At 38.4% G+C, this 15040-nt stretch overlaps 1 protein-coding gene across 3 annotated transcripts in view; it reads left to right on the top strand.

Moving 5' to 3' along the window:
• Positions 1 to 15040, top strand: part of ambra1a (autophagy/beclin-1 regulator 1a) — a 94437-nt gene that overhangs the window by 6578 nt on the left and 72819 nt on the right. For 2 of the 3 annotated variants that reach the window (XM_079866202.1, XM_079866204.1), the window contains exons 6-9: positions 175 to 241; positions 364 to 1787; positions 8134 to 8220; positions 9333 to 9515. In XM_079866202.1, coding sequence (XP_079722328.1) covers positions 175 to 241; positions 364 to 1787; positions 8134 to 8220; positions 9333 to 9515 — 1761 coding nt within the window. The remainder of the gene's footprint in view (positions 1 to 174; positions 242 to 363; positions 1788 to 8133; positions 8221 to 9332; positions 9516 to 15040) is intronic. The other variant, XM_079866203.1, reaches the window with a different exon arrangement.

Genomic DNA, 15040 nt, shown 5'->3' with positions numbered 1-15040 from the left:
TTAAAAATATCAAGTCATAAGCGTTTCAAACAACATGAGGGTGAGTATGTGATGACAGAATTTTCAGGTGAACCATCCCTTTAATGTTCAACATTTAGATACAGGCAAATCAGAGTTTACATCTGATGTCAGTGCATCTGATGCTGTTGTGCACATTCTCTGTGTTTTTTGCAGGTTGGTGAGATTTGATCCATTGGGTCACTATCTTCTAACTGCCATTGTAAACCCTTCAAATCAGCAGGTGATACTTTTTGCTGGAAATGTTTTGACACAAAAAAAATGTTTTGACACAAGATGCTACGAATATTTCTATTCTTAAATATTTTTTTTGACTGTAAATGTGCTTGTATTTGTGCATTGCAGAATGATGATGATCCTGAGATTCCAATGGACAGTGTGGAGATGCCTCATCTCCGTCAGCGCTCCTTCCTGCAGTCCCAGCCTGTAAGACGCACACCAATCTTGCACAATTTCTTGCACATCCTCACTTCCCGCAACTCAGTCCCTCAGGCTGGAGGCACTCCTGCTGCTTCCACTGATGAGGCCTCTGATTCGTCTGGGCATTACGGTGTTTTGAGGGATCGTTCCCGGCTGCCATACCATGGTTGCGTTCAGCCACTCGGAGTTGTGTGTTTCTGTAGCCGTTGCTCATCAACGAGGGTTCCGTCTCCGCCTGACGAGGACTCTTCAGACTCCGCCTCCCTGGAGGGACAATCACACGCATCCACCTTTTCTTCTGCACGCACAGAGCCACGGATACCGCGGTTTCCTGTCGAATCTCGTGCTGCAAATCGGCCCTCGGCATTTAGCTGTGTGTATGGTGGTGGGAGCAACGTGCGGAACCTTTCTTCTAGCTCTGGGAGGAGGAGAGTGGCTGGAATGGCACCCATTCCACCCTTCCGGCAGCACCCGCCAGGCAGGGAAGGTGGAGGCCGTTTCCCTGGGGCAGAATGGACAAGCAGTGTGCTTAATGGACGAGGTAGTAGTTTGACTCCACCCAGAACCAGTGCTTCCTCCGTAAGCCTGCATTCTGTCCTGCGACAGCAAGGAACTTCCAGCCAATCACCTGTTTACACCTCTGCTAGTGATGGATGGGGCTTTCCTCATAGCAGTGGCAGCTCATCAGGGACTAGTTCTAGCAGGCACCGCCCACCACAGGAAGAGGGGCACAGCAGCCCTTCTTCCATGCGCAACGTTCTGCAGTGTAACCTTAACCGCTATTTCATGGACTATGAGCAAATGCAGGACCTAGTGCAGCCACTAGAGGGCAGCAGGCAGGACCAGCAGACTCAGGAAATGCTAAATAACAACATTGACCCAGAGCAACCGGGCCCATCTCATTACCAGCCTCTTTACAGCAGCGAAAACCGCTCCCACAGTCACATGAATCGCTGTAGAGTCTGCCACAACCTCTTCACCTATAATCGGGGTACTCAGCGCTGGGAGAGAACCGGTCAGCCGTCATCTGCTGAGAGAAACGCAGCTTGGCAACCTACTAGTCCTGCCTTTCAAAGCGTAGCCCCAGTCTCTCATTCTGATCATCACCTGCTTGAACGTGCACCAATAGAGTCCAGCCCAGACACCCCAGAGCCTCACGTACCCTTTTCCCACAGCACAGCTACCAGTCGGCATGAGGATCAGGCCGTCGGGCTGGTCTACAACCAGGAAACTGGCCAGCTAGAGCGTGTTTACCGGCCATCTGCCACCTCTCGTTCAGAAAACGTATCACAAGAAGCCTTAAACCAGGAAATGCCTGAAGACACACAAGATGATGATTACCTACGCAGGTGAGGCAGTAGACTTGTTTGAATGGGTCAGATCAAACTTTCCTTGATTCTTTGATATGAAAAGGTGTCAATGTACCATGAAATCATACTGTTTCTCATTTTCCACTGCCAGTTAAATTTTTTTTTTTTTTTTAAACTAAGCAGCACGAAAGATTAGTTTTGTAGTTACACAGCTTACTGACATCAGACAATGGCTCATAGAAGTCTACTTTTTTTGAATGACTGCAAAGATGTTTAGAAACTTTGCCTGACCAGTCACAGTGAAGTAATTAGGATTTTCTTTTTCTGCTTTCCCACTTAGGTCAGTGGTTCAGACTTTTACTTGCCAGTGTTTTCATTGACCCCACTAAAGTTTTTTTATTTGAAATATGATCAAATATGGCTGTAAAAAATAAATCTGCATTGTTAATCCTTTTGATATTTTATTTAAAAAATCTAACCTTTCATTGAAGTAAAATAATTGAAAGTGGGGGGAAAATCACAAATGTTTTTCTCCAAAACACGTTGGGAACAATTGTTTGCCTCCTTTTATTAAATACTTTTTGCAACCTCTTTTTTCCAAGATAACAGATAGGAGTTTTCTACTATCATGCCTGATGAGTTTGGAGAACACCTGACAAGAGATCAGAGACCATTCCTCCATACAGAATCTCTCCATCCTGTTCTCCGTTATAAGATTTCTAGCAGAGGTTGTCAGGTTTAGATTTTTTATCTGTTGGTATTTGATCGAATCCGTGATGCCATGTATCTGAACAAGATGTCCAGGACCTCTGGCAGAAAATTAGGCCCACAGCATTAAAGATACAGCAGAGTATTTCACATTACACACATGGTCAGATGAAACAAAAATAGCTTTTTTGGCAGCAAACACTTAATATGGGTTTGGTGCACACAAGGATAAAAAGTACCCCATGTGTAAAATGAAATACTCTGCTGTATCTTTAATGCTGTGGGCCTAATTTTCTGCCATGGTCTCTGATCTCTTGTCAGGTGTTCTCCAAACTCATCAGGCATGATAGGAGAAAACTCAGAGCTGTTATCTTGGAAAAAAGAGGTTGCAAAAAGTATTTAATAAAAGGGGGCAAACAATTGTTCCCAACGTGTTTTGGAGAAAAACATTTATTTCATAATGTGATTTTCCCCCCACTTTCAATTATTTTGCTTCAATGAAAGGTTAGATTTTTGCACATTTTTAAAATAAAATATCAAAAGGATTAAAAATGCAGATTTATTTATTACAGCCATATTTGATCATATTTACCAAGGGGGCAAACACTTTTTCACACCACTGTATATACTAGTGTTCAAAAGTAATAGTAAAGAAATTTACAATTTTGCAAAAGATTTCTATTTTAAATAAATGCTGTTCTTTTGAACTTCTATTCATCAAAGAATCGTGAAGAAATATTAATATCAGAAATATTAAGCAGCATAACTTTTCAGCATTGATAATAGTAAGAAATGTTGTATGCATAAACTGCAAAAAATTATAATGATTAAATATGTTCATCAAACTGCTCATTGCAGTGTGGATTGTTTTGTTATCCTGTCATAGCAAAGAGGCTGTTAGCAGTGCAAACTGTATTGGACCTGACAGCAAACCCGAAGTGTGTGTGAGTGCAGCAAAGCACTGTTACTCATAACATCAGCAGTTGAAAATAGTTTGCATGTGAAATGAGCAACAGCTCTGTGTGAGGTGCTCTGGTGCACATGGCTTTGAGTTTTCTGTCATGCCAAATTTCATTTTTAACTCCCTTATTCTTCAATAATAGCCTCTGGGCAAAGACACTATTATATAGTGACAGGATCACAAAGCAGTCCGCATTGCTATGCGCCACATAAACTGTTATTAGAGTAAAATGATCAGACACCTTGTTTGGGCTTCAAGTAAAAATGTCTAACATGTAAATCAGCTTGATCTGACCTTGTGCCCGTCTGTGTGCACTCTATTAGCGCTCACAGCAGAGTGTGCCATCCAGAGCTGGACACATTATTAATGAGGTGCTTATCTGCAAATCAGCACACTCACGCTCACAGACAGCATAGATGAATAAACATTAAAGGGATAGTTCACCCAAAAATTCTGTCATCATTTACTCACCATCAAGTTGTTTCAAACCTGTTCAAGTTTCTTTCTTCTGTTTAACACAAAAGAATATATTTTGAAGAATATTGGTAACCAGACAGTTGAAGAAACTATTCTCATTGACTTCCATAGTATTTTTTTTCATGCTATGAAAGTCAATGGCTACCGTTAACTGTCTGGTTACTAACATTCTTCAAAATATATTCTTTTGTGATAAACAGAAGAAAGAAGCTTGAATATGGAAGTAAAATAATGTCATATGTTTTTGAAATAAAAAAGCCTGTTGAATTGCACTACTTGAAAAAAAGAGGCATTGCATTAACCATGCTTGCATTTTAATGCATTGTATTTTTAGGGCTTGCATTTTTATGGGCTGAAATTCAACATCGTTGAATATTTAAGCTGTGAATATTTCAATTAAAAACATTTCAAACACATTTTCATTATTAAAAATTCAATAATCCATATTCACCTTTCATATTTCACTTCCAAAATATTCAAACTGTTTAAAAATACAACCTATAATATTCAACAGGCAATTTTCGGTCCATTTTATTTCACTTTGCAAATTCGCTTCCACAAATTCAGTGGTTCAGATTCGACAGTAAATTCAACATTGATGTCCAGGAACTGCAGGAAAAGCAGTAGATTGCCGAGCATACTCTCCATCTGCTGTCAGTCGATCTCACCAGCAGGAGGTGCAAAAGCGTGTGTTGTTGCCATGTATCTGAACAAGATGTCCAGGACCTCTGGCAGAAAATTAGGCCCACAGCATTAAAGATACAGCAGAGTATTTCATTTTACACATGGGGTTCTTTTTTATCCTTGTGTGCACCAAACCCATCTTAAGTGTTTGTTGCCAAAAAAGCTATTTTTGTTTTTGCTTTTGTTTCATCTGACCATAGAACATTTGAAAAGTAACTGACACTACTGGATAGTAATATGGATATTATAGGTTGTATTTTTAAACAGTTTGAATATTTTGGAAGTGAAATATGAAAGGTGAATATGGATTATTGAATTTTTAATAATGAAAATGTGTTTGAAATGTTTTTAATTGAAATATTCACAGCTTAAATATTCAACGATGTTGAATTTCAGCCCATAAAAATGCAAGCCCTAAAAATACAATGCATTAAAATGCAAGCATGGTTAATGCAATGCCTCTTTTTTTCAAGTAGTGCAATTCAACAGGCTTTTTTATTTCAAAAACATTTGACATTATTTTACTTCCGTACTTGAACAGGTTTGGAAAAACTTGAGGGTGAGTAGATGATGACAACTTTTTCATTTTTGGGTGAACTATCCCTTTAAGAGTTCAGTGAGGTGAAAAAAAATATCTATTTGCATTTGCTACCAAAATTATAAATCTCACCAGAAAACTAGGACGGCTTTGCATAGAGACAGGCCAGTGCATTTGAATGACATTGTTTTTCTATTTGACTGTATGTGAATTTCACAAGAGCATGTTGTGTTCACCAAGCATGTCATAGGTGAAATGCATGGCAGACTTCTGAGATGGAGTTCATTTGGAGCCTTCAAGTCAGAATTTCACTCTGAACTGCTCTGAGACCCTATAACAAATGAAAGTATCTGCAAGACACTGACAGTAACTATAAGTGAGAGAAACAGGTTTGTTGTATTGACACTGTTTATATATCTACACAAGCTGCATGAATCTGCCATTTGAGATTTGTGAACTTTCATTTCGCACAAGGCCCTTGAAGTGCTGAAAGTGCTTGAATTTAGTTTTAGAAATGTAAATACCGGAATATCTGAAATATCTTTTGTTGAAAAGTGCTTAAAAGTGCTTTCAATTAACTAAGGCTATGCGTGTACACTACCGTTCAAATGTTTAGGTATTTTTAAAAGAAGTCTCTTAAATAGAGTAAAAACAGCAAGGTTGTGAAATATTATGACAATCTCAAATGTTTTCTATTTGAATATATTTTAAAATACACTTTATTCCTGTGATTTCAGCAGTCATTCCCCAAGTCTTCTGTGTCACATGATCTTTCAGAAATCATCAAGAAACGGTTGTGCTTCATAATCATTTTTTTGGATTTTTTTTTTAATGATTTTTTTGATGGATTGTTCAAAAGAACAGCATTTATTTAAAATAGAAATATTTTGTAATATTTAAATGTCTAGACTATTGCTTTTGATTCATTTAATGCATCATTGCTAAATAAAAGTATATATATTTTTTTAATTTAGAAAAAAAAAAAATAATAAAAAAAATGGGACTAACCCCAAACATTTTGAATGCTTGTGTATACGCTTATCATGCCCAACATGATAATATTGTGTTTATATTCAGATTTTTAAACTGGTTTAACAAATTAGAGTTATGGGCTGTCAGTGTTTTCATCATGGCTTCTGTCGAAAGAGTTAGTTGCTAGTCTTCAATAAGACTTGGTATACTTTTATTTCATGGTACAATTAATGATGATATTTTGTGCTTCACCAGTTAAAAAAAATGGTGGATTGTGTTAAGCCCTCTAAAACTGGTCCTGAATAGTTATTTGGTTTTGATGTTTGTATGAACTTTGTATGGGTCAGACTGCTGATGCTGCATGGTGACTAGACACCGCCATTAAGGTAAACAATGATTCACAGACTAGTAGTCAACTCCTTTTCTGGACTGTCACATTCAACTATTTAAAAAGAGTAGTCATGCAAACCCTAGGTCACCGGCACACTTGTCTCACTAAGTGTCTTCTAGAGAAGTCTGTCTTTGTTGAGTCCTGAAGTTAAGTTAACGTTCCACTTTTATAAGTTGAAATTTATCATAGCACTTTTGAAAGGAATCTGACCTAAAATGTGGGACAATTTTTTGCTGATTTTGCCCCTCAAGGGTTCCTGCAATGCCCGCTACAGTCCATTAGGGGGAAGTAGCTCATCACACTGTGCAAATGTGGTGGTAACTTAGCACATATAGCCTATCTTCAACAGTGAGTGGCCAATGGGCCTTTATTCTGATTATGTACTTGCACTCTAACACACCGACCTTCTCTTCTCATGTTGCTGAACAGCCTGTCCCATGTGCATGGGAGTTTTATGATTCGGTACTGTTTTAAGGCCAAAGCTGTGCAACGAAAAACAGTATCACACTTCACTTATGCAGGAGAGCAAAATAATAATAATAATAATACTGTCATTTGACGTTCTCCCATGAGTCCCACTCCAGTTCTGTGTTCTGACTCATGGCTTTGAGCATGGTGCAAAGTTTCAGAACGAATTCTCATCACTACCTGCTATAGTGTCGTACCTGAAACAAGAGCAACTTGTTCACTGTAAAATAAATCAATTATTATCATTATAATTATCAAATTATTATTAATAAATTAAAATAAATTATATCATTATTGTATCATTAGTAACAGTTGCCTCTGTACAATAGCATAGACCGAGTAAAATGCTGATATTTAAACCGATACTGTAGAAACAACTGTAGTACCAAATTATGCTACACGTTTAGTACTTGAGAGGGTTATTGTAGGCAAAACAATTTAAAAAATACCCTCAGCATTAAAAGAACAGCAAAATTTGGAAATATTTTGCTTGTTTTTAAAGAGGGTTTGCTTCATCTCTGTTAAAATGCAGATCTTGATCTTTAAGAGTCAAAGGGAGCAAACCAGGCAAACTGCGTGAAAAGGAGTCAGAATCGATCCGTTCTGTTTTTGCTTTGAGTCAAAGGGCAGAAGATGGCATTCTAATGAAGAGCCGAGCACACCCACACCAAAAACATTCATGTACACACACATCACACTGACTCATGCTGAATAAAAATGCCCCGCTCGCTACAGAACTGTCAGTCCAGCTTTGTGCCCTGCCAGTCGGAGGCTGCATGTTTTCGTCCGCGGGACATGGTCTCCTCTCTTAATTCCGTTTAGCGAACTCTTAATTGTGTGAGGAATGGTACAAACTCAAACTTAAAAATGCCCCAATTTAATGGGTTATTAACTGATTTCTAGCCTTGCCTGGCAGAGCGCACATCATTACTTACACATTATATTCATTTAGCCTTCGCATAGCAGTTGGTAATGAGCTTACTAATGTCCTTGTGCAGTTTAATGAGATTTTTAATGATTGTGATGGCGCTTGGTGGGGAGTGTTACTGTAGAAACAGAGTAGTGGAAATTGGACGAAAATGTGTCGTCTTTGCGTGATGTCCTGTCCTGAGGTTCTTTATATGAACAGGAAGTGAAGGTCTTCCCAATTCGCAAACATACAAAGCTATATAATTCTGTTTTGTAGGAGGCTGCTGGAGTCATCCATGATGTCTCTTTCCAGATATGACGTCTCTGGATCACGAGAACACCCCATCTACCCCGACCCGGCCAGGTGATTCACTGTGTGTGTGTGTGTTGTGTAAACTGATTTTCGTGGTCATGCCGGTTGGCCGGTGAGGTCTGGGTAATGAGGAATTGTGTGTGTCACACTGCCGGACAGCAGTGTGGCATTTCAGACCTGCCAGCTCCCCAATGTCCCCGTAATTCAAACATGCACACACAGAGCCTGTCAGCATCCTCTGACTCTGTGAGCGAGGCTCATAATAAAGTGAATTCATGGCTAGTGAGTCATTGTTGAGCTCTGGGGAATCAGCTGTGGTCTGGGATCAAGACAGATTGTTAGCACGGACTCCCACTGGCAGGTTCGCACAAACACATGGGCTGACGCACACCTCTAACCTGTGAATTACCACAACAGACTCATTTCCCCCAGAGCAGAATGTACCTGGTGTTAGAAGGATAGTCTGACTCCAACACATTCAAAACCACAAGTAATTGGCACTATATGACACTGTTGTTTCCCGGATCTCTCGTATGTCTCCCTGTATATTGGTCTAAAAGACATGCTGAAAAACAGTGTGTGTGCGCGTTGGTGTATTTAGGCTCTTTCAGACAGACTGGCAGATTTCCTTGCTCAACTAGTCCAAGACAGAACGAAACCCCAGATGCTCTTCCTGCACAAAAGATTATGGTTTAAGGGCTTCATTTAGCAAGTCGTCCTGCCAAAATGCTAACTAATGTCTCTACAGCTGAATTAAATGCAGAATAGATGCAGATTTCTTATCAGCAATTCAAAAGATGTTTAAAAACATTTGATTGGTTTGTCGATACTGATGTCTTATGAAAGTAATTTAAATGCCTCTGATTAACCATTGCATGATTGTATACAACAGACACTCTGAGATTGGTTTTGGTTCTGAAGCACTGCAGAAAAACCCATGTTGAAATTTGAAACTTTTGGCAAAATGTTCATTCAACGCATACACACACACAAAAAACAATATTAAGTCACAGCTAAAGTTCTTTTGTGGATTAATATATATATATAGTATATCAGTATATCAGTATAAAAACGGGAGGATGACTTGTTTGATATGTTATCTATCTAGTGAATATCTAACATCATTGTGGTTTCTATCTGTGTTTGTGTGTATGTGTGTGTAGGTTGTCCCCTGCAGCATATTATGCACAACGTATGATCCAGTATTTGTCTCGGCGTGACAGCATTCGGCAGCGCTCTCTCCGTTCCCCCAGCAGACCCCGACCCCTGTCCTCTAATTCCAACAGCCTCTCGCCTGGCCCCGCCCCCAGTGTGGAGAACAACGAAGTTGATTTTGAGGAGTTTGAGTAAGTAAACAGTCACACAGACACATAAAGCCTGTGCCAAGTAATTGTTCCTCAGTTGTTACCTGCTCTCATCCACTTATAAAAATCTCTATGTATTTATTTTCCTGTGTTGTTGCTAGGCAACACAAAAAAATACTCGGGGCAGGCTATGAATGCCAGAATGTTATCACTTGTGCTTTTCAACCGACTTATTGAGCTTGCCAACAATTTGTTTGTTAGGTTGCCTGTGGCGTCTCTTCTTATAGCGTTTGGCATTAGCATTGGCCTTGGCTTGAAATGCACTTTACTACATCCCATCGGAATAAGTCAATGTACTGCTGTCAGCTTACTGCTCTTTTCCTCAACTGCCGGACAACTGTGAAATTATATTTTTAGTTTAGAAGTCAGAAGAATTTTTCTTCTCACCCATTATGTTTTCAGTTCAAGTCAAATGATATGTATTGTGCTTTTCAAAATAGATATTGTTTCAAAGTAGGTATACTAAGAATTGTGCCTTCCAAACCACCTAGCGATCAAGCCAAAGGTGACAATGGCAAGGAAAAACTCCCTACGATGTTTAAAGTCCAACTGAAATCAAAATTGACCCTATTTACTTTGTTAGAGCATATTACTAGTCTTGTGGTGAAAAATTTATCCGTGCAAGTTAATACACAGAAAAAAATAGTTTGCCGTCGTAATCTTTAATCAAAGTCTGAAAAGTTACTTCCGGTCTGGAATGGCGTTCCTTCTCTGATGATGTAGGTTTGACGGCTTGGGTTGGAAAACGCTTAACCACTCCCCTCAAACCGTTAGTCTGCTATGATCAGAGATGGAGAGGAGGAGCGCTAGAGTAAAACCCTGCCCTCTGTTCAATATTCATTTTCACTGGGAAATACGTCACAACACTGGAGAAATGTCGTTTGCAACTTCCGGTTCATGCAGACTTTAAGTAGATGAGGATCAAACCTTGGGAGTCAAGCTGGGGAAGCCCCCCTCATCTAGCTGCCACATATTTAAACAAATGCACTACTGTCCAAATGTTTGGGGTCAGTAAGATTTTTATTTTTTTATTTTTTTCATGTTTATGAAAGTATCTTTTTTCTCTTAAGAAGGCTGCATTTATTTGGTCAAAAGTATAGACAAAACAGTGATATTGTGAAAAATTATTGCAATTTCAAATAACTTTTCAGTTTGAATATATATAAAAATAAAAAAACCCACCAATGTGTAATGTAATGCAATGCAATGATGGCAGACTATTTCTTTTGATCAATTTAATGCTTCCTTGCCAAGTAAAAGTATTCATTTCTTTCCCAAAAATAGTCTTACTGACCCCAAACTTTTGAACTGTAATGTATACACAAAGGGTACGCAAACAAGTTATAATTTTAACGTATGTTATCCAGCCACATAGTATTAATGATGACACTGATTAATTTGTTAAATCTAATGAAGTTCTAATGAAATAGGAGTCCAAGGGATATGTAAATAGGTGGGATCCAGGCTGTGCATGACAGACGCCCGTTATGGCTAACACTGGATACGACTCTGCAAAGGCAGATTGGGCACAAATATGGGGGTTATTTTTGGATTGTTTTTTGGAATATTTTGTGAATCCATTGTTTTTTCCACAAGCAAATAATTAAATTACATGTCCCTTTCAATCTCATTACCAGCCATTTAAAAACCTGAGCATTACTCTCTTAATCTAGGGGCTCAGTTATTAAGACCAGACTCATATTTTTAATATGAAAATGCTCTTTTAATTTGTTTGCAAAATGCGTTTTTGGAAGTAGCCAGCTAGTCTGTGCTCAGGGCTTTAGTCATCTGTCCTTTTATGGAACCATTAATGCTCCAAAAATGTCTCTCTTTCCCTCTTCCCAACCCCTCCACTAGTGGAATGTCAGTGCTTCTCTCCACTCCAAACCACGCAGCTTTTCTCTCCCTCTCTTTTTTTCTTCTTTTTTTGGCACGGATTAGATGCCCTCCTCTGAGCTGATGAATAATTCCACCCGCTGGCTGGAGAGTTCAGCGTTCAGCGCTGCAGTCTGGGACCACAGATCCATATTCATCAGAATATTTATGAAACCCATCAGTCTTTCAGTTAGCCTTCATATTAATATTTATGTTTGCCATATTTTTTTTTAATAAATTTTTTCTTTTCTTTCAGTTCTTTATCAATCATTCCCACTCTTACCTTTGAAGCATACTGATGTTCTCATTTAGCAAAAAAAATATTGCAGAGATGCTTAAAGGTTTAGTTAAATGGAATAGTTAAAAATGAAATTTCTGCCATTAATTACTCACCCTTATGTCGTTCCAAACCCGTAAGACCTTCGTTTATCTTCGGAACACAAATTAAGATATTTTTGATGAAATCCGAGAGGTTTCTGACCCCACATAGGCAGCAACATCATTGCAACTTTCAAGGCTCAGAAAGGTAGTAAAGACATCGTTAATGACACAGTGGTTCAACCTTAATGTTATGAAGCGACATTAAGAATACTTTTTGTGCGCAAAACCCCCCTAAAATAACAACGTTATTTTATAAATAACAAACAATAACAAAGGAAGCGCTGCACTGTTTACACTACGTCAACAGCGTAGGAGAATAGAGTGGAAGAGAAGAGATTGTTGCAGGGTTCGTACGGGTGCTTGAAATCCTTGAAAATGCTTGAATTTTGATGTTGTGTTTTCAAGGTTTGAAAAGTGCTTAAATTTTGGATAAAATGCTTGAAATTGTAACTGTATTTCTTTCACAACAAATACCTATCTGACTGAATAGTTCAGATAAAGATGATTTGCGCTACGCTGTCCAGAGCAAAAGTAGGCGGAGTTTTCATTTTGATTTCCGCGCTTGTTTGGATGGCCCGTTTTTATTGGCCGCACGGGTAATCGTCACAGAGCGCAGTGGCAAAAGTTGAACTATTTTTAACTTTGACCACGGCATTGAAATAAATGGGTTTCGTAGAGCAGCGCATTCCGCGTCCTGTCTGAAAGGGCCATTAGTGACAGAGTACTTGGTGTGATAATGTAATGTTAGTATTCCATGTCCGTTATGGCACGTTCATTTGTGGAATATGCAGTGAACATAACCAAAGGTACAGCACAGTAACTGTAATGTTAACTACCCGCGAATTAAAGCCTGTAAACGTCAGCCCAGTGCATAACAACAATCGTTGATTGCTGAACAGAAATCGTTTCAGATGGAGTGTCATACAAGTAGCCTACTGTAAGGTTGAGGATGGCCTTATGCAATATTTACACTGCTCTATTCAAGTGTCTTGGCAATGACATTATAATTATAAGTTTTTTTATATAGGCTATTTATCAGGCAGGTGCCTGTGCACTGTCAGAGTCTTCTGGGTTAAAATGGAATTACAGGTTATTGTTGCACTGTCTCAGATTTTGTTCAAACCTTGTCTATATCAAGAATGTGTCCCAAAACCAAGGCCTGTAAAATATTTCTTTTCAAATCCTATGTCTCCATATTTTCAGCCCTTGAAATTACTTCAGTTTTACAGCCTGAAAATCACATTATCTGTGAAGCAATATTTGGACATTAATATAATGAAAAGTATTATTCATAGGCATTATCTATTTAGACAGTGATACATTTTGAAAAATAAAACTTGTGATTTACTTAAATATCTGATCCTTCTGCTATTACGAAACACAATTTTGGCCGTTTATAGCATAATCTCTTTTAATGTGATAAAAACACAAAATAATAATTTTGACTATGTATTGCTATGTAATTTACGGTGGTGTAAGGTGCTGGAAAAAGCTTTAAAATGGACCTTGAAAATGCTTGAAAAGTGCTTGAATTTGACCTTGGAAAAGGTGTACGAACCCTGTTGTTGAATAAAGTCGTTATTTGGCTAACACTGGATACTGTACGTTGCCATGACGTTCACGTGCGCATGAAATTACTACGATGGTACCTCAACATTTCACTGACACACCGTGAAACATTGAAAAAATAAGACTGAAACCACTGAAACGTGATGCCTGGAGTATGCAAGTTTCAAGGTATTTGGCTCACCAAAGAATATTGCAAAGAATGGCTTGTCAGTAGGGTTGCCACTTGCCACCCGTCCCGTAAAATACAGAATCGTCCCTTATTTAAAGGTAAAATGATGCGTCATGGTACACGATTTGTCCCGTATATTTTACATAGACCCGTTCATTTGCGGGTGATTGCATGTTAGTGTCTTTGTTTCCATTGCAACAGAGTCTAGTGAACATGCGCCGTAAACAGGCGTAATGGGCGGATTTTTAAAACCATGTCGAGCTCACGTCCTCTCCAGATATGAAAAAAAGGTAACAATGGGTCTGTCCAGTTACTAATGATCAACGCAAGATGAACTGCACAGTTTCATTTAGCTGGCTATCTCCATACACATGTTCAAAACCTGGGCGTTACTTTTGACTCTGCTCTGACTTTCGACAAACAGATCAGTGGTGTGGTCAGAAGTTGCTTTTATCAGTTAAAGAATATTGCGAAAATTAAGGCATTTTTATCACCCAGAGACATGGAGTCTGTGATACATGCTTTTATTTCATCAAGATTAGACTACTGTAATGTACTATACTTTGGTGTCTCACAGTCCCTATTGTCATGCCTTCAACTAGTTCAAAATGCTGCTGCAAGATTGTTAACAGGAACAAGGAAAAGCGAACATATTTCGCCAGTATTGTTCTCTCTCCATTGGCTTCCAGTTAAACATCGTATTGAGTTCAAAACACTTTTGTTTGCTTATAAGGGATTGCATGGACTGGCTCCTCCATACATCTCTGATCTCCTTTCATCCCACCATAATGCTTTTAGAAAACTTAAGTCAACTAGGAGTACAGCTGACTGTTCCAAGGACACCTTTAAAATTGAAAGGAGATTGTGCCTTTTAAGTGGCTGCTCCACAGCTTTGGAACAATCTGCCATCTTACATAAAGACTGCACCAACATACATTGATTTTAAATCTTTGCTTAAAACCCACTTCTTTACTGTTGCTTATGGTCATAATTGGGCCTAGTGGCATAAATTGTAGTGTATTGTTTATTTGTGTGTTTTTATGTGTACTCATTAGGATACCTGTTTACACTTTGTACAGCACTTTGGCCAACAGCTAAACGTGCTTTATAAATAAATATGACTGACTGACTGATTTGCTCACGTGGTGCGGTGGACTTCAATCCGTGCTTTTAAAGGTATAGGCCTATTGGTTTTTGTTTTTAAATTTGCATAATCTCTTAATATAATATTCCATACATTGTCAGAGCTTGGTAGACAGGTAACTATTATATTTGTAGATGTTATTAGATTAATTCATAGATTATAATTAATGTTATTTATTCATTTATCCTTTATAAATATTAATCATATGCATAAATAGTTTTTAAAAGTAATACATTATTTAAATAAAAAAGGGACAAATAATTACATAATAATGTTGTGGTAAATTAAGTAGTAAATAAATTAAAAATGGAAAAAATGATCCCATCCCTGCAGAATTGTCAAAAACATGATTACTGGTTCAGATTGACT

The sequence above is a fragment of the Squalius cephalus genome, assembly GCF_949319135.1.
Source record: "Squalius cephalus genome assembly, chromosome: 3".
Taxonomy (NCBI): Eukaryota; Metazoa; Chordata; class Actinopteri; order Cypriniformes; family Leuciscidae; genus Squalius; species Squalius cephalus.
This window is presented reverse-complemented; position numbering and strand designations above follow the sequence as displayed.